This window comes from Salmo salar, chromosome ssa09 (genome assembly GCF_905237065.1).
Source record: "Salmo salar chromosome ssa09, Ssal_v3.1, whole genome shotgun sequence".
In the NCBI taxonomy this organism is placed as follows: Eukaryota; Metazoa; Chordata; class Actinopteri; order Salmoniformes; family Salmonidae; genus Salmo; species Salmo salar.
In genome coordinates this window covers 86,245,949-86,272,558 of record NC_059450.1, presented here as the reverse complement: position 1 = coordinate 86,272,558, position 26,610 = coordinate 86,245,949, and the positions used below count along the sequence as shown (strand labels likewise).

The following is a 26,610-nucleotide window of genomic DNA, read 5'->3' as shown; positions in this document are numbered from 1 at the left end:
AGGAAAAACAATGGAAAGGGGTGGGGACAGATAAAAAGCGGGAAAAACAAAATGGATTCACTACACACAGTTGATAATTATATTCATTGAAATGCTAATCCTTTGCACATGATAGGCCGCTCATTTGAAAAGAATTGCAATGTATATATTTACGCCCATATGTTGTTGTTGTCTTCTCTGTTGGAATCGCCGGTCCGTCTGCTGGAGAGTCAGTTCATCAAAAAGTCTCTGGTTAACTTCCCCAGAAGTCACAATGTCTTTCGTAGTTGTTGCTTTCTGAGCGGTTCTGGATAATGTCTGTTGTAATGGATATATCAGGCGTACAGATGGTTGTTGCATAGAATAGATGCTTCCGGGTTTGTCGTTATTCTTGGACTAGACTTACGTAATTTCCACCTGCAGACTAGTAATTCTACGTCTAGGATTTGCTCTTATTCTGTAGTGAATCAGTCTCAGAGTTTAACTATTTCCAGCTGTGTAGTCAATGCTCCACGCTGTATGGTCTTTTGGCCTATAGAGTTGTAGTTCTTAACCATTTCACATGTAGCATCAGCTGCATGTTTTCTAGTCTGATGGACTATAGAATTGTAGCCATTCCAATGTGGGGACTCCATCCCAGCGTTCTCTGACTTAATGTACATTTTGTAGGAAGTGGTTTTATACTCTGTGGAAAAAGGGTGATTCCATGATTCCTGATGTAATGTCTGTCCGCACGGGGGCGTGGCCACTGACTAGTTAAACTTTATATGAATATCCATACCCTCATTTAGAAGGCTAACATCACATGACATCTTTTCACAAATAGTTTAATGTTTAATCACATACGTTTTACAATATTTAGACGTAAATCTGACAGCTGGGACATTAAGAGATACAGTAATGAGTGTTTCCTGTCTTTCATGAGATCACCAAATGAAACACACTCGTCATGACTGTCCCTTAAGTGTCCACAGATCACTCCCACATGAAATGCTATGTGGGCTAAAGCAAGAGGGACTGGTTTGGCAGATGATTGGATGGCTTTTAAACGTCTTCGAAATATGGGTGTGGCTATGATCCGTAAATTGAAAGCAGACCACTACCTGAAATCTACTTCACAAAATTTAAATAATCCATCCAAATTTTGGCAAGTAGTGAAAGGTTTGGAGTGCAGAAAAGATACACAGCTTCCTAAACAATTGTTGGTCGACACTCAGATTGTAACTGAGAGAACCTCCATTCTGAAAGCCTTGAACCAGCATTTTTTAGATGCAGGCAGTTTATTTGAAAAGGTCAAAGGTATAATTGAGCCCCCTATGAATTTACCTGACACCCCTGTGCACTCCTTCACCAGGTTTTCCTTTTCATCCTTCTCTGTTTCGGAAGTGTGTAAAGCCCTGAAAGAAATTGATAAAAAAATCCCCTGGCCCTGATGAACTAGACCCCCGCCTCCTACACCTAGCCGCTGACATCATTGCTCCCCCTTAACATGTATTTTTAACCTTACAGTTGATGTTAAGGAAATCCCCAAGTTATGGAAATCTGCTTTTGTACTGCCTCTCCTGAAAGGTGGAGATCCCTCGCTACTTGACAACTATCGACCCATTTCAAAATTGTCTGTACTATCAAAGGTACTGGAGTCCTTAGTTAGTAGGCAGCTAAAGACCTACTTCCAAGAAAACAATATCTTAAATGGAATGCAATCAGGTTTTAGGTCTGGCCACAGCACTGTTTCAGTAACATTGAAGGTTTTAAATGACATCCACTGTGCTCTTGATAAGAAGTTACATTGTGTGTCTGTTTTTATTGATTTGTCGAAGGCTTTTGACACCGTGGACCATGCTGTGTTAGTGCAAAGGTTAAAATGTTGTGGAATTACTGGTCATGCTTTAGATTGGTTTATAAATTACCTATCAAATCGTACACAATGTGTAATGGCGGATGGTTGCAAATCTGAGTCCATAGAGGTGTGCTCAGGTGTTCCGCAAGGTTCTATTTTGGGCCCACTGTTGTTCATTTTGTATATCAACAACATTGGGGATCTTATTGAAACAGTGGATGTTCATTTTTATGCAGATGATACTGTTCTTTATTCAAGTGGTAGTAGTTTATCTTTAGCTTTTGAAAATGCCCAAAGAGCATTTAACATCATACAACAGAATCTGTATGATTTAAAGCTGATTCAAAATTCGGGTAAAACAAAATGCATGGTATTTTCAAATGCTAGGCATGTTACAAATCATGTCATTGCTACATTGGCTGGACATAATATAGAGAAAGTTAAAGTGTACAAATATTTGGGTGTGTGGGTTGATGATAAGCTGAGCTTCACTGTGCATGTAGAGAACTTGATAAGGAAGCTCAAGCTGAAAATAGGATTTTATTACCGGCATAAGGCTTGTTTTTCTTTTGAGGCCAGGAAGGAGCTAGTACGATGTACATTACTGTTGGTTTAAGATTTTAGTGATGTTATATATATGCAGGCCTCAGCCACTACCCTGAGAGCACTTGATTCAGTGTATCATGCAGCCCTCAGGTTCATTACAAATCAGAAACGTCTAACACATCATTGTGATCTCTACAGCGCTGTTGGCTGGTCGTCATTGACCTTGCGTAGGCTTAAACACTGGTATACACTGATTTATAAGGCCATATTGGGTAAAATGCCATTTTATCTCTGTTCTTTTTTAGTTAGGTCAGTAAATAAGTATCAATTATGGGTTGTATTTACAATGGTGTTTGTTCTTCACTTGTTGCCTTTTTCTTGTGGCAACAGGTCACAGATCTTGCTGCTGTGATGGGACTCTGTGGTATTTCACCTAATAGATATGGGAGTTTATCAAAATGTGATTTGTTTAGAATTCTTTGAGGATCTGTGTAATCTGAGGGAACAATGTGTCTCTAATATGGTCATACATTTGGCAGGAGGTTAGGAAGTGCAGCTCAGTTTCCACCTCAACTCCTCCTTTGGTCGTCTCTCCTTCCAGTTCTCTGCTGCCAATGACTGGAACGAACTACAAAAATCTCTGAAACTGGAAACACTTATCTCCCTCACTAGCTTTAAGCACCAGCTATCAGAGCAGCTCCCAGATCACTGCACCTGTACATAGCCCATCTATAATTTAGCCCAAACTACTACCCCTACTGTATTTATTTATTTTATTTATTATTTTGCTCCTTTGCACCATATTATTTATAGTTTAACTTTGAACTTTCTTCAAATTATAAATCTACCATTCCAGTGTTTTACATGCTATACTTTATTTACTTTGCCACCATGGCCTTTTTTGCCTTTACCTCCCTTATCTCACATCATTTGCTCACATTGTATATAGTCTTATTTTTGTCTACTGTATGTTGTTTTACTCCATGTGTAACTCTGTGTTTTTGTATGTTGTCGAATTGCTTTGCTTTATCTTGGCCAGGTCGCAATTGTAAATGAGAACTTGTTCTCAACTTGCCTACCTGGTTAAATAAAGGTGAAATAAAATAAATAAATACATTTTGTGGGCATTGTGCACATAGCCTGTCTTCTTTTGAGAGCCAGGCGGCCTCTCTCAATAGCAAGGCTATGCTTACTGAGTCTGTACATGTGAACAGAGCCCCAGGACCAGCTTGTTTAGGGGACCCTTCTCCAGGTTCATCTCTCTGTAGGTGATGGCTTTGTTATAGAAAGTTTGGGAATCGCTTCCTTTTAGGTGGTTGTAGAACTTAATGTCTGTTTTCTGGATTTTGATAATTATTTGGTATTGGCCTTATTCTGCTCTGCATGCCTTATTTGGTGTTTTACATTGTACACTGCGGACATTTTTGCAGAATTCTGCATGCAGTCTTAATTTGGTGTTTTTCCCATTTTATGAATCCGTGGTTGGTGAGCGAACCCCAGACCTCACAACTATAAAGGGCAATGAGTTCTATAACTGATTCAAGTATTTTTAATCAGATCCTAATTGGTATGCCAAATTTTATGTTCCTTTTGATGGCATATAAGGCCCTTCTTGCCTTGTTTCTCAGATCATTCACATCTTTGTGGAAGTTACCTGTGGCGCTGATGTTTAGGCAGAGGTATCTATAGTTTTTTGTGTGCACTAGGGCAACGGTGTCAAGATGGAATTTGTATTCATGGCCCTGGCAACGGGACTTTTTTTTTAAACACCTTTATATTTGTCTTACTGAGATTTACTGTCAGGGCCCAGGTCTGGCAGAATCTATGCAGAAGATCTAGGTGCTGCTGTAGACCCTCCTTGGTTGGTGACAGAAGAACCAGATCATCAGCAAACAGTAGACATTTTACTTCAGATTCTAGTAGGGTGAGGCCGGGTGCTGCAGGTTTTCGAAAAACAAAACCAAGACATTCTGTTCTGTGTTTCAGTCATTGTGTTCTTCAGAATCAAAGACAACGTTACCCCACAGACTGGAGCAGAAACACCACAGAGAACACTTGTATAGAGAGAGAGCACGTTGCCTGTTTACAATGGGCAACTACAGTATCTAGGACATATGCCTTTCGCATTATAGCACAAAGCAGAATAGTCAGCGTAAATAAAAATGATTCATGCTCGGCGGCCAGACACAGATGGATAGAATCCAGTCTTCCAATGTTTAATTACTGTATCTGTGTTGTCAATGGAAGGTGAGAAAAGAGGCAGATGGCCAGACCCAGTCCCCATTCTCCCATTCTGACAGAGCAGACGGACAGACCCAGTCCCCATTCTCCCATTATGACAGAGCAGACCGACGGACACAGTCCCCATTCTCCCATTCTGACAGAGCAGACGGACGGACACAGTCCCCATTCTCCCATTCTGACAGAGCAGATGGGCGGACACAGTCCCCATTCTCCCATTCTGACAGAGCAGACGGACAGACCCAGTCCCCATTCTCCCATTCTGACAGAGCAGACGGACGGACCCAGTCCCCATTCTGACAGAGCAGACAGACAGACCCAGTCCCCATTCTCCCATTCTGACAGAGCAGACAGACAGACCCAGTCCCCATTCTCCCTCTCTGACAGAGCAGACGGATGAACCCAGTCCCCATTCTCTCATAGAGCGCTTTGCATTCACAACCTGAGACAGTCCTCAGACCGAGGCTGCATCAGACATGGCACTGGATTCCCTATTCAGAGTCCTGGTCAACAGTAGTGCACTATATAGGGAATAGAGTGCAATTTGAGACTATACCAAACCCTCTTATTCACTAGACATCAAAAATCCAAAATCCTGAAGTGGAGGGAATTTTGTGGCCAAACAGCGAGGTGAGTTTGCATCATAGAGGTGCTGAATGAGAGGTAACTTTTATATTATGGAGGTGGTGAATGGCTTTGACACCTCAGAAATGAGCTCTATTCAGGCGTACAATCGTCTCAGACACATTCTCAAGCAGCAAGAGCACAGTATTTTGCACAACAATTGCGCCTGGCCTGCATCTTGTCTGAATAACAAGCGGAAGAAAATTCAGTGTAACGTAACTATCTATCTATGGCTGTCTGCCTGTCTGGGACTCAAACACAGCATTTCCCCCTCTGGGCTCTGGCTCTGCTTTGACGTTTAATCTCTAGGCTGTGTCCCAAATGGCACCCTATTGCCTAGTACATCTATTTGGACAAGGGCCCATAGGGCTCTGATCAAAAGTAGTGCACTATAAAGGGAACAAGGTGCTTATTGAAATGCAGCCCCACAGATGTGTTATTTCTAAAGGGGGCCCTAAGATTTGGTTGGGCCCCCCCCACCTCATGGGTAAAACAATTGAGTGGACCCCTTTTGATGGCGGAGAGAAAATGTTTTGTTTTAAAGTACATTTCCTGCAATTCTACACATTTTTTCCATGGGGAGTAGAGGAAATGTTTCCGTTTTTAAAGCAAGCTTTTTGTAATTCTACACATTTTGCCATGGGGTGGATATAAGTTTAGACTAACTAACCAATCTAAAAATTGTTAGCTGACATGGCTAATTGCGTGACTGTCAGAGACTAACATAACAAGAGAAAAACTACTGATGCACAACCACATTTTGAAATTGCACCTTGTGTATTCTACTATTCTAACTCTCAACAGTAAGTTGAGACCCTGACTGAGTTCCAAAATAAAACAAATAATAATATATATTTGTTTTTTTCGGGGGCCCCCTAGTGGCCGGTTACCCTAAGCGGTCGCTTGTGCTGCTTTGGCCTGGGGTCGGCCCTGTCTAAAGGTCAACGCTCCATGTAAAATTACAGTTATGGCAGTGACGGTCTACAGTACTAGTCATTGCCATTATTGCACTGCTTTTACAATTCATAAAATGGGCTAATTTCAAAGAGCCATTTTAATAGGCTGATATGGTACTGTATGTCAATATCTCCAGGAATGGACAGCAATGGGGAGCACACACATACTGTATACTCTCTCATTGCCTCTACACCCTTTCAACTCACCATGTTACAGTATTACAGTACTACATACAGGCATGGTGTATAGCCTACTGTGGGCCTATGAGGGTTGAAGCATTATGTAGTTGGCATATCTGTTGTTGGATGTATGGCCGTAACAAATGACACTCATATAGGGCACTATAACATCAACGTTGTGGAGAACTCGGTCTGAATAACGGAATCCAAACATTAAAAGGGAATTCAACAATATTCAACAATGAATTGAACTTAGTAGGAAATCAACAAAATGCATTGAACTTAGTAGGAAATCAACTAAATGTATTGAATTTAAGTTAATAATAATATATGTACAAAATGCATCAGTGATTTGTATTTTCCTGCAACTTTCTGAAAAAGCACAGCGATGCCCCTGTCTGTATTTATATATGCGATGCGCAAGTATGTCTACACTTTGTGTAGCCATTAGCAATGATGCTAATGATAACCTTCTTCTGGTTGATGGAAAGGCTTTCCCAAAAGACCTTCTCAATTAAATGTTAATTACAAAGTAGCCTATGCCTACCTGGCAGAATGATATCATGATTTTTGCATCAATTCAGTGGCCATTTGTTTTACAAAATCTGCAATCACATGAGCGCTACAGAAAGATCGCTAACCAATCAACTGACTCTAGCTGTCACGTGTGCTCCCTCTCCGGCCTCTAGGTCACCAGGCTGCTCGTTATGTCGCACGCCTGTCACCAGCGTTACGCACTTAATGACACTCACCTGGACTCCATCACCTCCTTGATTACCTGCCCTTTATATGTCACTCCCTTTGGTATCTTCCACAGTCCTCATTGTTTCTGTTCCTGTTTCATGTCGGTGCGCTGTTTGTGTTACGTCTTTGTTTAATGTATTTACTAAATGTATTCACTCCCTGAACTTGCTTCTCAACTCTCACCGTACATCGTTACAGAATGACGACTCACCTAAGGGAAGCATGTTTTAAAAAAAAAAAAATTGTCAGTGGGAATGACGTCGGGTCTGGGAGCCACTACAGGATTTCATGCCTCAGTGGGATCGCCAGGCTCCCCTGCCTCCACCGGCTCGTCGGGATTTCATGCCTCAGTGGGATCGCCAGGCTCCCCTGCCTCCACCGGCTAGTCAGGATTTCATGCCTCAGTGGGATCGCCAGGCTCCCCTGCCTCCACCGGCTCGTCGGGATTCCATGCCTCAGTGGGATCGCCAGGCTCCCCTGCCTCCACCGACTCGTCGGGATTTCATGCCTCAGTGGGATCGCCAGGCTCCCCTGCCTCCACCGACTCGTCGGGATTTCATGCCTCAGTGTGATCGCCAGTCTCCCCTGCCTCCACCGACTCGTCGGGATTTCATGCCTCAGTGGGATCGCCAGGCTCCCCTGCCTCCACCGGCTCGTCAGGATTTCATGCCTCAGCCGGATAGCCAGGCTCCCCTGCCTCCACCGGCTTGTCAGGCTCTCCTGCCTCAGCCGGTCTGTCAGGTTCCCGCGCCTCAGCTGGCATGACAGGTTCCCGCGCTTCAGCAGGGGTGACCGGTCCGCTCCTGATCCCCGGGTTCATCACTTTGTCGGCGTCCTGTGGCTGGAGCCGTGCGTCAGGGAGGGGGTACTGTCACGTATACTCCCTCTCCAGCCTCTCGGTCACCAGGCTGCTGATTATCCCGCACATCCGTCACCATCGTCAAGTGCACCAGCGCCTCATGGCACTCACCTGGACTCCATCACCTCCTTGATTATCGTCCCTATATCTGTCACTCCCCTTGGGCCTTTCCTCAGGTGTTATTGACTCTGTTTTCATGTCGGTGTGTTGTTTGTGTTTGGTGTTTATTGTTTTGTTTATTTATTAAATCACTCCCTGTACTTGCTTTCCGACTCTCAGCGTACATCGTCACACTTGCATTAAAGGATAACTACATCCAAAAATCAAAATGTCTTTCATTTTTCACAGACCTCAAAAGTGGTCTCCTGATGTGGACTTAGAACATCCAATTTGTTTTTCTATATAAAAAGGGGTGATTTTGAGAACGAAAACTGGGGAAAACTGAAACCTGGAAAAACGTAATTTGGTGAAACTGAACAGGGCCCTACTCATATCTCTGTGGTGAAATAGGTGCCAGTGGCAAAATATCCCCTTTGATTCCAGAGATGATTGTTATCATGATGAGTGACAGGGCTAGATTGATTTACCCACAATAACAACAATATTATTCTCATTCCCCTATTCTCCGCCTCTCAATAAGAGCCAGCCATAATAATGTATGAACGGGCTTCTGTTGTATGTGTGGATGTCATTACAGTGTAAAAATAACGTGAGTGTAAGACCTGTTGTCATTCTTATCCTGTTATCCCCTAACCCCTTCTGCCTTCTCAGGAGGTGATGGTCACAATACACTGTAACGTGCATCCATTTTGAATTTGGTATGCCCGTCTGCTGTATGCCCATGTGTCACTGCAGTGTAAAGATAATGATTCTAAGAATCAGGGTGTCTGATATCTCTGCTGGATGTTAAAAGCTATGAAAAGAGATGAAAGCTAGGCACAGGCACGTGTAATGCCATCCCACTGAAACGTCATGGACTGATAATTGGATTATTAGGATGATTAGAAGTTAAGCCATTCTTACAGAGTGAAATAGCGTGTTTCAACCCAGAATATTATGTAGAAGGTCAGAAATGTAAGTTGCAATTGTTTTCAAAGCGTGATTGGGAGTCTGAAGGAAACACATAGATAAAAGTGAAGATAACATTACTAGGTATAATATATTTCAAACAAAACATTTGTGTATTGATATAAAAAGCACTGGATTACAATTACACTGTTAAAAATGTGAACAATTTCATACACATCACGGACAAACTGAAATGGTCCACCCACACAGACGGGTGAAGAAGTTATGCTTGTCTCCTAAAACCCTCACAAACCTTTACAGATGCATCCTGTCGGGCTGTATCACCGCCTGGTACGTCAACTGCACCGCCCATAACCGCAAGGCTCTCCAGAGGGTAGTGAGGTCTGCACAACACATCACCGGGGGCAAACTACCTGACCTCCAGGACACCTACACCACCCGATGTCACAGGAAGGCCAACAAAGATCATCAAGGACAGCAACCAACCGAGTCACTGCCTGTTCACCCCGCTATCATCCAGAAGGCGAGGTCAGTACAGGTGCATCAAAGCGGGGACCGAGAGACTGAAAAATAGCTTCTATCTCAAGGCGATCAGATTGTTAAACAGCCATCACTAACACAGAGAGGCTGCTGCCAACATACAGACTTGAAATCATTGGCCACTTTAATAAATGGAACACTAGTCACTTTAATAATGTTTACATATCTGACATTACTCATCTCATATGTATATAATGTATTTTATTCCATCTATTGCATCTTAGCCTATGCCGCTCAGTCATTACTCATCCAAAATTTATATGTATATATTCTTATTCCATCCCTTTACTTAGATTTGTGTGTATTAGGTATTTGTTGTGGAATTGTTAGATTACTTGTTAGATATTGCTGCACTGTCGGAACTAGAAGCACAAGCATTTCACTACACTTACAATAACGTCTGCTAACCATGTGTATGTGACCAATACAATTTGATTTGATGTAAAAAAAAACATTCTATTTCGAGTGCACTGTAAAATGATTGTCGCCATCTTGCTTTCTGTTAGCCCTGAACATCTATCATCTTTTAAATCCTCCATATTTAAATCCTCAATTTATCTCCTAAAGATCAATCAATTCCTATTTCTATCATCATGTTTTACCGTCCCTCTAACACTAACATATTATCATCTAGAGAGTTATTATGTTATTTCAGCCTGGTCACTATTCCTTCCTCATTCCCATGATCCTTTACTCTGGGTGTTGCACAATGCCTGTGAGGTGTAGTGTGTGTGTGTGTGTGTGTGTGTGTGTGTGTGTGTGTGTGTGTGTGTGTGTGTGTGTGTGTGTGTGTGTGTGTGTGTGTGTGTGTGTGTGTGTGTGTGTGTGTGTGAGGTGCTGCCTTACATAAAGTGTGACATTCATTGCATCTGTGATAGAAGCCCTTTGTATTTCTCAGACACATTCCATTAAAGGGGAGCAGCTCCTCAGATGCTTTTAGAATGATTACTTACAGGAAGATTTTTTTTTTAAATGAACTGAAGGAACGACCTTCACCGGTAGTCACTCCCCCACGCGTTCACTCACACATATACACGTAAACACATACAGACACACATAGACACACAGACGCATGCATCATGCACACACATGCACGGGTACACATAAAAACACCCACACACACACAGATGCATGCACACACACACAGGCACGCACCGACGCACACTCACGCACTTACACACACACACACACACGGGAGTCCAGTCAAATCCTCAACCACTTAATATTCCGCTGGCACGCTGCTAAAGCCATCTCTCATTTGACATCATAATTACTATTAGGACAGAGGAAAGGCACATCTGCATGTTCAGTTAGAGCGCCAGACAGATAATAACACAGCAGATTGGCTAATGTCCCTCCTTCATAGCCCCTGCAACCACTCGCTGTTTGAAGACTGGGGAAAAGAGGACGAAAGAGATAGAGAGAGGGAGGGGAAGAGAGTGTGAGAAAGAGGGAGAGTAGAGAGAGAGAGAGAGATTGAAGAAAGAGAGATTGAAGAGAGAACGAGAGAGAGATAGAGATTGAAGCGAGAACAAGAGAGAGAGAGAGAGATTTTCCTCTGTAGGGACCCAACTGTTGAATTGTCAGTTAATAGGCTGGTCAGAAATCACTCTACTGCAGAGATAGAGAGAGCGCTTCTGCTTTAAATGACCGGCCTTCTACCTCTCTCCCTCCACAGCCTCAGATCTCCTGCTAGATTACTACCCTTCCCATCTCATTAATAACACTACACGTACAGAACTGAACTGTAGAGCGGTAGGTTGAAACTGAGAGAGAGAAAGAGTCTCTCGTATCCAGTCCCCTGTTTTTATTGTCTATTGAATGAAGGGAGAGAGATAGTAGGAAGAGAAAGGGAGAGTGGATGGGAGGAGGACAGGACAGGGAGCTGAGTGTGGGATCCACCCCACCGTAGGACCTCCCAGGCTGGGTTTCTCCCAGAGCAGAGAGGGGTGGTGATGGATGAGGCCCTCAGTCGGCCCAAAGGGCCCTGGACATGCCGCCACTGGGCCACCTTTGGGCCGACACTAAACTGCCTGTGGGCCAATGCTGGGTGGGAGGACCAGGCAATCAGAGAGAGAGAGAGCAGAGAGAGAGTGAGAGAACGAGAGAGAGAGAGAGAGAGAGAGAGACTGTGAGGAGAGAGAGAGACTGTGAGGAGAGAGAGCGAGAGAGAGAAAGACAGGGGAAGAGAGAAAGCTTATTTCAATTGTGTTTATTATCTATTTCACTTGCTTCATTCGAAATAGTTCATGAGCTCATGGGCTTCTCAGTTCTTCTGAAAAATATATAATTATAGTTGGATAAATGTAGATAAACTTTGGATTTTTTTGCCCAAGGACTTCTACATGATACTACCCTCTACATCAAAACCTTCAAATCAAATCACAATTCCACACACATGGCACAGCTAACAGCAGTGAAGGAGGAGAGAGAGGAACACATGGAACAGATAACAGCAGTGAAGGAGGAGGGAGAGGAACACATGGAACAGATAACAGCAGTGAAGGAGGAGAGAGAGGAACACATGGATCAGATAACAGCAGTGAAGGAGGAGGGAGAGGAACACATGGATCAGATAACAGCAGTGAAGGAGGAGAGAGAGGAACACATGGAACAGATAACAGCAGTGAAGGAGGAGGGAGAGGAACACATGGATCAGATAACAGCAGTGAAGGAGGAGAGAGAGGAACACATGGAACAGATAACAGCAGTGAAGGAGGAGGAGAGGAACACATGGAACAGATAACAGCAGTGAAGGAGGAGGGAGAGGAACACATGGATCAGATAACAGCAGTGAAGGAGGAGAGAGAGGAACACATGGAACAGATAACAGCAGTGAAGGAGGAGGGAGAGGAACACATGGAACAGATAACAGCAGTGAAGGAGGAGGAGAGGAACACATGGAACAGATAACAGCAGTGAAGGAGGAGGGAGAGGAACACATGGAACAGATAACAGCAGTGAAGGAGGAGAGAGAGGAACACATAGAACAGATAACAGCAGTGAAGGAGGAGATGAGTTAGCTGAGGTGTGACAGAGAGCAGGACACTCCCCCAGAGAAGCCAGCAGAACAGCCCACCTCAAACCCGGACCACAAGCTCAACACCACAATGGGACAGACAACACAGGACCCAGCAAGCCAACAGACCCCACCCCCTCCGTTCAGCATGTTAGCTCCCCTGATTGCTCTCTTGACAACCCCCACACATCCACTGAGGACACACAAAAGCCAGAAATTGTGCCCCTCACTGACTCAAATGGCAAATACATTCAAGAGAATAAACCTTTTTCACAAACACAAAGTGGCTAAACTCTGTTGCCCAAACACTAGGCCTGCCCTGGAGCTGTTGTCAGAATAGACTATGGTCCCCCAGCCACATCATAATTCACACAGGCACAAATGACCTGAGGGCCCAGCAGAAAAGGGTGGCCAAAGCACTCAAAGGGTGTGATTGAAAAAGCTTCTTCCACTTTCCCCAACGCACAAGTGGTTATCTTCACACTGCTACCACAAAAATACATTCATCCATACAGTGGGTGAATGCAAGCATTTCCCAGGACTGTAACTCAAAACCTAATGTCTACCTGGCACACCACTCCACCCTGGACTTGAACAGCCTTTACGACCAGGTCCAAATCTACAAGGCAGCAATCCCAATTTTTGCCAGAACCCTGAAGGACGTCACTCTCAACCTCAGCCCCAGCACCTCACACAGGAGCAACAAAGCAACTGACATCCGTCCAGACCAGTGAGACACCCTCCCATACCTGCAAGACCCCCTCCCGAATTACCTGCATTGAGAGAACCCATGCCAAGAGGACCTACACCCAGTAGCAGGAAGCTTCAATACAGATAGAACAGTAGGATTTAAAGGGGCCTCTGCTCAGTGGACAGCCCTGGTAGCTGGAGACAGTAGGATTTAAAGGGGCCTCTGCTCAGTGGACAGCCCTGGTAGCTGGAGACAGTAGGATTTAAAGGGGCCTCTGCTCAGTGGACAGCCCTGGTAGCTGGAGACAGTAGGATTTAAAGGGGCCTCTGCTCAGTGGACAGCCCTGGTAACTGGAGACAGTAGGATTTAAAGGGGCCTCTGCTCAGTGGACAGCCCTGGTAGCTGGAGACAGTAGGATTTAAAGGGGCCTCTGCTCAGTGGACAGCCCTGGTAGATGGAGACAGTAGGCTTTAAAGGGGCCTCTGCTCAGTGGACAGCCCTGGTAGATGGAGACAGTAGGCTTTAAAGGGGCCTCTGCTCAGTGGACAGCCCTGGTAGATGGAGACAGTACGTTTTAAAGGGGCTTTGTGTGTCTTTCCTACCTTCACACACTCCAGAAGTGGAACATATTGTACCGCATGTGACACTGCCTCTGTTTCTACAATAGGGTATCATGAATAATAGAGCAGATCTGCATATATTTATTCATGGGTAAAACAGCAGTAGTCAAACCCCAGAGAAGAGGGAGAAGGAACAATTCAGCATTGTTTACAATCTTTTTTCCTGACTTTATTTTTATTCACAGAGCATGTCAGTCTGAGGCAACTCAATAGAAAGCACTTTTCCTTGGATGCTAGCAGTCTACTTACAGGGATAGGAAATCACTTATCCAATCCACTACACCGTTACTAGGGATGGGCGGTATATCATTTATTTTTCAAAATATCGTTGGTATGTCTTTCCAATACCGTCAATATCATTTTGTAATACATTTTAATATTTGTACTTTTTAAATAAATACCTGCAGTCAACTTGTCCACTAGGTTAATAGATAAAGCAGATTGCGTTCATCGTTTCGTCTGTTAGATCATTTTTCATCATGAAGCTTACCGGTACTAGTTTCCCAAAGCAGCTGTTTGAGCCAATCACGTGTGTTTTTTTACATAGAAGCACAACAAGCAAAACAGGAACTTCATGAGGTCAGTCACTCCTGCAGTGCAGCTTAAGTCAAGACTGTTCTCTCTGATACAGCACGGCAAGCGGTACCGATGCACCAAGTTTGGAACCAACAGGACCCTGAACAGCTTCTACCCCCCAAGCCATATGATTTCTAAATATACTGAACAAAAATATAAACGCAACATGTAAAGTGTTGGTCCCATGTTTCATTAACTGAAATAAAAAATCCCAGGAATTTTCCATACGCACAAAATGCTTATTTCTCTCTAATTTTAGGCACAGATTTATTTACATCCCTGTTAGTGAGCATTTCTTATTTGCCAAGATAATCCATCATCATGACAGGTGTGGCATATCAAGAAGCTGATTAAACAGCATGATCATTACACAGGTGCACCTTGTGCTGGGCATAATAAAAGGCCATCAAAATGTGCAGTTTTTCTATATATATATTTTTCTCTTTGCATTGTTGGGAAGGGCCCGTAAGTAAGCATTTCACAGTTAGTTTACACCTGTTGTTTACGAAGCATGTGACAAATAGCATTTGATTTGATTTGATCTGAAGTGAGGTGATCAAGTTACACTTGTATGAAATTCATTACTAATGTTTGCCAGCTATATATCTTATAACTATTACGTTAACTATCTAGGATGTGCCAATAGATTATCTCCAGCTGGGTTTTGATCATTTGCTAATGTTAGCTAAGTGGCTAACGTTCGCTTGGAAGATCTTTATTGGTAATATCAGCAGAGACAATCCCCTCCTGGATCAAGATCCCTGCTGTCTTATAGTTGTTTTTGTGCATTATGAGCTGGGTTGTCTGTCTTAGTAGTAAATATTTGCATGCATACGTTAGCATTTACCTAGATTTCGGTACGGGGATTCATTAGTATTTGTTAGCATTTTGTTAGCATTGTGCTTTTTTTCCATAAAAATAAATAATTTGCTTCTACACCTGCATTGCTTGCTGTTTGGGGTTTTAGGCTGTACAGCACTTTGAGATATCAGCTGATGTAAGAAGGGCTATATAAATACATTTGATTTGATGATACCTTGTGTGCACTACTGGTAATACCGTACATCCTGACATGGCACAGGCACGGTGTGAAGGCATGGACATCTGGATACTATCCAACACCAACAGCTACAGGAGCCAGGTGTTCTAGTTGCTACGGCAGCCAGGTGTGCTAGCTGCTATGGCAGCCAGGTGTGCTAGTTGCTACGCGAGCCAGGTGTGCTAGCTACTACGGCAGCCAGGTGTGCTAGCTGCTACGACAGCCAGGTATGCTAGTTGCTACGGCAGCCAGGTGTGCTAATTGCTACGGCAGCCAGGTGTGCTAGTTGCTACGGCAGCCAGGTGTGCTAGTTGCTACGGCCAGGTGATCTAGCTGCTACGGCAGCCAAGTGTTCTAGCTGCTAGCGCCACAGTTTATAATTCAATAGATTTTACTTCAAATTCCACCTCGCTAAGGGGTTTGGTTCAGTTGTTATTTGTGTTCTATTGCCTAGGCAACATACACAACCAACCAGCTTTAATTTCAATAACCGGGAGGTGAGAGAGGGATGGAGGGAGGGATGGATGGAGGGAGGGTGAGTGAGAGAGAGAGAGGGAGAAGAAATATAGAGAAAAGAGTGAGCAAGAGCGAGAGAGAGAGAAAGAGATAGATGGAAATAGAGAGAGAGGGCGAGAAAGAAAGAAGGGACATATATGCTGTTTTATAAGCAGAGGTGGAAACCTGTTTCATCACTAGTATTTCCTGTCGATTTCAGGAAGGAAGGCCCACTTCAGTCTGAGAGAGAGAGAGTGGAGAGTGGATAGTGAGAGAGAGCGGCGAGAGAGTAGGGGGGAATGTGATTGCCGTCGGTAACACTTCTCACAAGAGGCACTGTCGTGATGGAAAGCTTCCTACTTCAATTACCAACCATCTCACTAGTTTCACTCTGTTCTGCTTTATCTGGTCACACTGTGTACCAGGGCATCAGATTGTTGATCTGGTCACACTGTGTACCAGGGCATCAGGTTGTTGATCTGGTCACACTGTGTACCAGGGCATCATATTGTTGATCTGGTTACACTGTGTACCAGGGCATCAGATTATTGATCTGGTCACACTGTGTACCAGGGCATCAGATTGTTGATCTGGTCACACTGTGTACCAGGGCATCAGATTGTTGATCTGGTTACACTGTGTACCAGGGCATCAGATTGTTGATCTGGTTACACTGTGTACCAGGGCATCAGATTGTTGATCTGGTCACACTGTGTACCAGGGCATCAGATTGTTGATCTGGTCACACTGTGTACCAGGGCATCATATTGTTGATCTGGTCACACTGCGTACCAGGGCATCAGATTGTTGATCTGGTCACACTGCGTACCAGGGCATCAGATTGTTGATCTGGTCACACTGTGTACCAGGGCATCAGATTGTTGATCTGGTCACACTGTGTACCAGGGCATCAGATTGTTGATCTGGTCACACTGTGTACCAGGGCATCATATTGTTGATCTGGTCACACTGTGTACCAGGGCATCATATTGTTGATCTGGTTACACTGTGTACCAGGGCATCATGTTGTTGATCAGGTTACACTGTGTACCAGGGCATCAGATTGTTGATCTGGTCACACTGTGTACCAGGGCATCGTACATTTCTATTCAAGAGGCAGAAAACTGCAGCAGCCCCAGTAATATCCACTTTAGCGAGGAGGAGGCAGAGAGGAGCTGGTTTCTGAGGCTGTATAATATCATGCTACATGGAGCATAGCAATATGGAGGCTGAATAAAAAACGCATTAATGCCAATTAGAAACACAAAACGCAAATACTGTGTCCTGTAATTGGAGAAACGCAAAAAATGTAGAAAGAAAAAACCTCATAAAGGCGACCACCAACCGCATAGTGGGGGTCGCTTTCATCATAAACCAACCGCATAGTGGGGGTCGCTTTCATCATTAACCAACCGCATGGTGGGGGTCGCTTTCATCATTAACCAACCGCATAGTAGGTGTCACTTTCATCATAAACCAACCGCATAGTGGGTGTCACTTTCATCATAAACCATCCGCATGGTGGGGGTCACTTTCATCATAAACCAACCGCATGGTGGGGGTCACTTTCATCATAAACCAACCGCATGGTGGGGGTCACTTTCATCATAAACCAACCGCATGGTGGGGGTCACTTTCATCATACACCAACCGCATGGTGGGGGTCACTTTCATCATAAACCAACCGCATGGTGGGGGTCACTTTCATCATAAACCAACCGCATGGTGGGGGTCACTTTCATCATAAACCAACCGCATGGTGGGGGTCACTTTCATCATAAACCAACCGCATGGTGGGGGTCACTTTCATCATAAACCAACCGCATAGTGGGGGTCACTTTCATCATAAACTAACCGCATAGTGGGGGTCACTTTCATCATAAACCATCCGCATGGTGGGGGTCACTTTCATCATAAACCAACCGCATAGTGGGGGTCACTTTCATCATAAACCAACCGCATGGTGGGGGTCACTTTCATCATAAACCAACCGCATGGTGGGGGTCGCTTTCATCATAAACCAACAGCATGGTGGGGGTCACTTTCATCATAAACCAACCGCATAGTGGGGGTCGCTTTCATCATAAACCAACCGCATGGTGGGGGTCACTTTCATCATAAACCAACCGCATAGCGGGGGTCGCTTTCATCATAAACCAACCGCATGGTGGGGGTCACTTTCATCATAAACCAACCGCATGGTGGGGGTCACTTTCATCATAAACCAACCGCATAGTGGGGGTCACTTTCATCATAAACCAACCGCATAGTGGGGGTCACTTTCATCATAAACCAACCGCATAGTGGGGGTCACTTTCATCATAAACCAACCGCATGGTGGGGGTCGCTTTCATCATAAACCAACAGCATGGTGGGGGTCACTTTCATCATAAACCAACCGCATAGTGGGGGTCGCTTTCATCATAAACCAACCGCATGGTGGGGGTCACTTTCATCATAAACCAACCGCATAGTGGGGGTCGCTTTCATCATAAACCAACCGCATGGTGGGGGTCACTTTCATCATAAACCAACCGCATGGTGGGGGTCACTTTCATCATAAACCAACCGCATAGTGGGGGTCGCTTTCATCATAAACCAACCGCATGGTGGGGGTCACTTTCATCATAAACCAACCGCATAGTGGGGGTCGCTTTCATCATAAACCAACCGCATAGTGGGGGTCGCTTTTATCATAAACCAACCGCATGGTGGGGGTCGCTTTCATCATAAACCAACCGCATAGTGGGGGTCGCTTTCATCATAAACCAACAGCATGGTGGGGGTCGCTTTCATCATAAACCAACCGCATAGTGGGGGTCGCTTTCATCATAAACCAACCGCATGGTGGGGGTCGCTTTCATCATAAACCAACCGCATAGTGGGGGTCGCTTTCATCATTAACCAACCGCATAGTGGGGGTCGCTTTCATCATTAACCAACCGCATAGTAGGTGTCACTTTCATCATAAACCAACCGCATAGTGGGGGTCGCTTTCATCATAAACCAACCGCATAGTGGGGGTCGCTTTCATAATTAACCAACCGCATAGTGGGGGTCGCTTTCATCATAAACCAACCGCATAGTGGGCGTCACTTTCATCATAAACCAACCGCATAGTGGGGGTCGCTTTCATCATTAACCAACCGCATAGTGGGGGTCGCTTTCATCATTAACCAACCGCATAGTAGGTGTCACTTTCATCATAAACCAACCGCATAGTGGGGGTCGCTTTCATCATAAACCAACTGCATAGTGGGGGTCGCTTTCATAATTAACCAACCGCATAGTGGGGGTCGCTTTCATCATAAACCAACCGCATAGTGGGGGTCACTTTCATCATAAACCAACCGCATAGTGGGGGTCGCTTTCATCATTAACCAACCGCATAGCGGGGGTCGCATTCATCATAAACCAACCGCATAGTGGGGGCCGCTTTCATCATAAAGTCAAGCCAGGTATTCCAAGTTGGTAAAAGACAATTATGGTAATGAATGTTTTACTTATCCCTTATTTCCTTATTTCCTTCCTTCCTTCCTTCCTTGACGACCTGCCATGTAACGTGTTTCTGTGCATGGTCCTTGCTCATTTGTAGCATTACATGGCGAATGCGTAAAAATTGCTTAACCCTAGCCCTAGCCCTAAACCTAACCTTAACCCTAACCCTAGCCCTAACCCTAAACCTATCCTTAACCCTAACCTTAATCCTATCCCTAACCCTAACCTTAACCCTAACCTAACCTTTATTCTGAACTTAACCTGTAACCTTAACAGATAGTTTGTTGGTAGTGTGACCCTCTATAGAACATCTACAGATTCTATGGACTATCCAGCAGCATGCCCTCTACACTGTCCATCCCATCCCCTGTGTGTGTGTGTGTGTGTGTGTGTGTGTGTGTGTGTGTGTGTGTGTGTGTGTGTGTGTGTGTGTGTGTGTGTGTGTGTGTGTGTGTGTGTGTGTGTGTGTGTGTGTGTGTGTCTGTTGCACCTTCATGTGCTCTGTTGCAGGACATACAGGACTATAAAGCACGTCCACCACTAGCTGGGTTAACCTACACATACCTTCTCTCATATTAAGCAGCAGAACAGTCAATCCCCATTGAGTGGTTGAAGAATGACGTTAGCCACTAGATAAACAACATCCATCTTGATTGGATGATTGATTTTGTTCCATTATACAGGGTTTAGGGGGCTGGGGTTCCGCTTTACCCCCTCGAGCATCTCCGGATAACAAATCCCAAAAGCAGTTATCTCAGTAAATCAACTGTAAACCAGACACTCAGGACAGTACTCAGATGAAACCCAATACCAAACACCACCTTTCTTAAATCTATCCAGATGCCCAGTTTCTAAATACTTTCTAAACTAAATACCAGACTTCCTCAACTGATTCTGACACAGAGACATCCCATACCCAATCCCCCCCGTCCCATCCCAGTCATGGACAGAGTGTGTTCCTACCTTCAGAGTGGTGTGAGAGGGTGAGCAGGCTGACGCAGGACGCTCCTATCCCAGATCCAAACACTGTGATACGGTTTGAGTCTCCTCCGAAGTATCCAATGTTCTCACTGATCCACCTCAGAGCCTGGATCTGGTCCAGTAGGCCATAGTTCCCCTTAGCTGCCTGGTCCCCTGTAGACAGGAACCCTGGAACAGACACAGAGGATACAGGGTTAGTCAATGATGTAACACTAACAGGGATGCAATTGTGTTTCACAAAGATAGGTTGAGGTTGATTCTTTTTGGGTTCCAGGTTAACACTGGGCGCCTGGTTGAGGTTGATTCCTTTTAGGTCCCAGGTTAAACTATCAAGCTCTCCGGCTCTCCAGTGACATCCTGACTGATTGGAATACATGATTGTTGGTCAAATAAAAGGGCTGTGTGACCACATGTCATGTTTACATTATGGGAAATCAATGTTGAGCCTCCCTGGATGGTCACATATCACCCTGTCTATCGACCCGCCGTGATGAGAACCATATGTATCTATGAATGCTGTTGTGTTGTGACACTGAGAGAAAAGTCAGGAGAGATGGAAGCTAAGAGGCCCTGAATAACGTACATGTACTAGAACTGCTCCCTCGTAAAGCATGACCTCTTTAGTGTAGGCCTTTATTTGAACAAAAACAAAACCGTTTTTCTTTTGTACTTTAGTTTGAAATGTTCCGATGTTCCGATATTTTATGGCAGGATATAGAACACCGAGTAGAGATGATGAGTAGAAGTCCTTTATGTGAAATATATGCAGAACTATTGGAGTCATGGCAATAAATCCTTCAGCTATGGCTTGTACATCGAGTGGAGAGTAACATGAAAACACAAGCCTAGGCAGTTAGTTGTTTTACAGGGCTCTACATGTTTCCAATGTACAGAACATGAGCTACGTGGACTAGACATTTCTACTGAATCCCATCTTCACATGATGGCGTGTGACACTGAGCCTCTCTTTGGGACATGTGTGTTCATGTTAACACTGAGTCACTATAACCACATCTCTAGGGCTCTGTCCCAAACACATAAGAGAGAGGGAGGGATGCACACACACACACACACACACACACACACACACACACACACACACACACACACACACACACACACACACACACACACACACACACACACACACACACACACACACACACACACACACACTCTATAACTGTGTCTCCAGGGCTCAGGCACAGCTGTATGATGGGTAATAGAATGTTACATCATCTGATGTCCCAGAGGACCTCTCAATAGACTCTGTGTCCATATCACATATCACCTACACTGGCAACAGCCAAAATAAATAGCCTCTGTATTAGTTTTAACATATCCAGTCTGATCCGGCAGGCCACAGGTAGCCAGCCTATGGGTACGAATAAAGGTTAAATAAAAGATTTAAGAATATAATGTGCAATGCTGTAATTTTTTTTTTTCTTCACATTTTCAAACAGTCCATTTATATTTTCCAACTGGGCTGTACATTTGGGTGAGGTTTTCTTCTCACCTGAGTAGCCTCGTTTCACTGCCAAAAATATAATTAAACCATCTAGTGTTCAGAGAAATAACAACACAATGTCAAATACAGGTAGTCTAGCCAAATAATTAACATCCAATCACATTAACCGTTACTCTCTCGCGGGAATTCCACTAACGGTCCGTATGTAGCCAAACGTAGCTGCTGCTCGTGTTGGTATCTGTACTGATGGAGCAAAAGCCATGACAGGGAGACATAGGGGAGTGGTAACGCGCGTGTAAGCAGTTGCTCCCGACGCCACTTGAGTCCACTGCAGAATCCACCGAGAGGCCCTTGCTGCCAAGGGAATGCCTGACAGCTTGAAAGATGTTTTGGACACTACAGTGAAAACTTTGTTAAAGCAAGGCCCCTGAACTCTCGTGTATTTTCTGCACCATGCAATGATATGGGCAGAGACCATGTAACGCTTTTACAACATATCAAAGGGCAAAGTATTGACACTTTTTTTTAATTGAGAGACAAGCTTAAAGTTTTCTATACTGACCATCATTTTCACTTGTCTGACCGCTTGTATGATGACGAATTTCTCACACGACTGGCCTATCTGGGTGACGTTTTTTCTCGCCTAAATGATCTGAATCTAGGACTACAGAGACTCTCCACAACTATATTCAATGTGCGGGACAAAATTGAGGCTATGATTAAAAAGTTTGAGCTCTTCTCTGTCTGCATTAACAAGGACAACACACAGGTCTTTCCATCATTGTATGATTTTTTTGTGTGCAATTTAACTCAAGCTTACGGACAATGTCAAATGTGATATAGCGAAGCACCTGAGAGAGTTGGGTGCGCAATTACGCAGGTACTTTCCCAAAACAGATGACACAAACAACTGGATTTGTTATCCCTTTCTTGCCCTGCCTCCAGTCCACTTACCGATATCTGAACAAGAGAGCCTCATCGAAATTGCAACAAGCGTTTCTGTGAAAATGTAATTTAATCAGAAGCCACTGCCAGATTTCTGGATTGGGCTGCACTCAGAGTATCCTGCTTCGGCAAATCGTGCTGTTAAGACACTGATGCCCTTTGCAACCACATTCCTATGTGAGAGTGAATTCTCGGCCCTCACCAGCATGAAAACTAAATACAGGCACAGACTGTGTGTGGAAAATGATTTAAGACTGAGACTCTCTCCAATACAACCCAACATTGCAGAGTTATGTGCATCCTTTCAAGCACACCCTTCTCATTAACCTGTCGTAAGTTATTCAAATTTTTCGATGAACAAATAAGGTTTTATATGTAAGATGGTTAAATAAAAAGCAAAATGATTGATTATTATTATATTATTATTTGTACCCTGGTTCTATAAGAGCTCTTTGTCACTTCCCATGAGCCGAGTTGTGACAAAAACTCACACTCATCGTTTTGTTTAATAAATGTATCCTATAGTGTGTGTGTGGCAGGCTTACAATGATGGCAAAAAACAACATTTCAGAGTGCGCTGACCCTGGTGCTAGAGGGGGTACTCAGCTGGAGGTTGAATGTTTGAAGGGGTATGGGACTACAAAAAGTTGGGGAACCACTGGCCTACACCATCACAGTAAATCTATGATTTATTTTAGACAGGTCTAAAAAATCATGATATGAAGAAAATGTAGGCAATTTCAGAAGAACAGAATAGCATACTCTGAGTTGTCACTATGTTAGGCTCTGATATGGCTTTGCCATATGGCTGTTTGTAACCGATGTGAAATGGCTAGTTAGTTAGCGGTGGTGCGCGCTAATAGCATTTCAATCAGTGACGTCACTCGCTCTGAGACTTGAAGTAGGGTTTCCCCTTGTGTTGCAAGGGCCGCGGCTTTTGTGGCGCGATGGGTAACGATGCTTCGTGGGGTGTCAGTTGTTGATGTGTGCAAGGGTCCCTGGTTCGAGCCCGGGTTGGGGCGAAGAGAGGGACGGAACCTACACTGTTACATGTGGGCTACACTAGTTCATTTAGCAGACAAGATTTGCTTAGAATTCCGTGGCATTATTTTACATTATTTTATAGTATGAAGAATACAATTGAACAAAGCTGAATAAAATAGAAAGGATATTTTTTCCAAACATTTGGGTGCGTGCTCACATGAGGCTATTCTATCTTGGGCAGTTACAAAGAAACAGGTCCTACTATATGCTTAATGTAGAGTTATTTATGTAACTTTAGTTGTGATACAAACGCTTGGCTCTAATGAGGATTTGAAAAAAGTCACATGAAAGGTATGTTTTTTGCACAGGCTGTACACATACATCAGTTTCTCATTCATAAATTGACAAGCACTTGATAATGCCTAGAATTACCCGGCGGCATCCCCTTTGTGTGGCCATAATTTATCCTAAAAAAATCCATGCCTTTTGCGGCCTGTGGCCGTTGTGCCCTTGGGCTGAATATAATCATTATAATTCCCTTCTCCAGGCTAGGCACTCCAAAACGACTCTCACCCACATGGCTCTCCGTCACGTGATCGGGTCTTTCTCACAGGCTACAAGTGAAGACAGACACATTGGGGACTCAACTGTGCACGTCGTTATCCAATTCCGAGGCACACATTGAAGATATTGGAAGAACTGTCCACATTTACTTTTCGTCAGCCAACAAGATGAGTAGACCTAACGAACAGCAAAAGCACAAGCCTATGTCAGTCTACTATCCCCCATAGTACACAAGTTGACCTATTCTATTCTGTGCAAGAAACAAATATTCTAAACATAGCCTGGGATAGTTGTGGGATCCCAAATGTATACAACCACTAGCATCAAAAACCTTTTTTTAGTAATGAAGCTGATGCAACAGAACATTTAGCTTGAAATGTTTATAAACTATTAGGCTATTTCTTCACATTATAAGCGCAGAAATGCGCACATGGTAGTAGGCTATAAGTGCGAATGTACCATTAGTATGAAAACACCATTCTTAAAAGTGACCGCAAATGCTATTATGCATGTAATGCTTTCATTAGAAAGGTGTATTTTTATGGTGAAAATTATCTTCCCCAAACTTGAAACTCACACGCTGCTTATGTATAACAGATAGGCTCTACACCCGTTGTAAAGTGGATTAATGTGCTTCATTTTAAGAAGTTATTTGGCCACTTTAGTTGTTATGCAAACGTTGGGCTATACGTTGTGATTTTTTGGGCATTCTTAGGCTGCATGATGCGACTCTAATGAGGATTTGAAAAAAGTCTCATGAAAGGCATGAGCTCTGCTTTCTTTTTTTGAGCTGCACTTTATCACAACTTGTTAACGCCTCTAATTTCCGAGCAGAAAATATATCATTCACAAGTCATAGGCTATTGTCACAAATCAGACTATTCTTGATTTAATCTTGTCTTTAAATATACAAAAGAAATATGGCGTTATGTCACACATGCAGCTAACACAGACATATAGAAATGTCTGCTCTACCAAAAATGTACAACCAACTAATTGCAGCATTACCACAAAAATGGGAGAGGCAAGTGGAAGTGGAAGGGGAAAAAGTAAGGAACTTGTCTGTCGGTCCTGCATTAATGACCAAAATTGGTTAAAGAAAATTGTGATAAATAAAAATATATACCAGTTTCATTTAAGGACCAAAAAATGGACAGCTGTGAATATAAATTGCAAAATAGTTGGGAAGAGATTTTCGATGTCCCGATTCTATGGCACATGGTTTATTAATTGACACGCAAAACAATGCCTTATTCAAAACTTAAATTATTATACAACAATCTTGCAACCAATAGAATGCTATATATATCTTCCCAGCTCTGCAGATTCTGCTGTGAAGGGGGCAGAGTCATTAGATCATTTATTTTGGTATTGTCCATATGTTGCTCGTTTTTGGTCACAGGTCCAGGAATGACTGAAGAATTGCAACATTTACCTAGAACTAACACTGCAGATGGGTGATTTGAAATGGGTGATTTGAAATGTCACTGGGTGATTTGAAATGTCATAGTCAATCAATCAATAATATAATAATTATTTTAGCAAAAATGTTTATTTTTAATTTACAATCCGTCTAAACTATGAGAATAGAAAGGTTCAGTACTTTTGAGAAGCATCACAGCACAGTTGAAAAATGTATGGCGAATAGAAATCCAAAATGGATGGTGTTAAGAGATAGATGGGAGGGGTTGAATGGAGCTGAAGGGTGGGACTAACAACAACAAGATAACAAATGTCAAACGTATGGGGTTTGTAAAATGTATATAGGCTCAGAACTTTTGTGAAATAGCACAAATAGAAATCAAATTGGATGGACATCAAAAATAGAGGAAGGCCAGGACTGAAAACAAACAAAATATAACTATTGTAAAATAGATTGTGTCTGTAAAATGTGTATAGTATGTATAAACTGAAGGTAGAAGCTTACGTGTTATTGTTTATTAGTTTACTCCAATTGGGGGAGGGGTGGTAGGGTTTGCAGGGAATAATAAAGGTATATTCTATTTTAAAAAGTGTGTATACGTATGTACAGTTGAAGTCGGAAAATTACAAACACTTAGGTTGGAGTCATTAGAACTCATTTTTCAACTACTCCACAAATGTATTGTAACAAACTATAGTCTTGTAACAAGCTATCTACTTTGTGCATGACACAAGTAATTTTTCCAACAATTGTTTACAGACAGATTATT

General features: G+C 43.5%; 1 protein-coding gene across 3 annotated transcripts in view; it reads right to left on the bottom strand.

Annotated features, from left to right (window-relative positions):
- Positions 1–26,610, bottom strand: part of LOC106592156 (neuroligin-3) — a 558,014-nt gene that overhangs the window by 112,997 nt on the left and 418,407 nt on the right. For all 3 annotated transcript variants that reach the window (XM_045724151.1, XM_045724149.1, XM_045724150.1), the window contains one exon: positions 20,440–20,625. In XM_045724151.1, the coding sequence (XP_045580107.1) occupies positions 20,440–20,625 (186 nt within the window). The remainder of the gene's footprint in view (positions 1–20,439; positions 20,626–26,610) is intronic.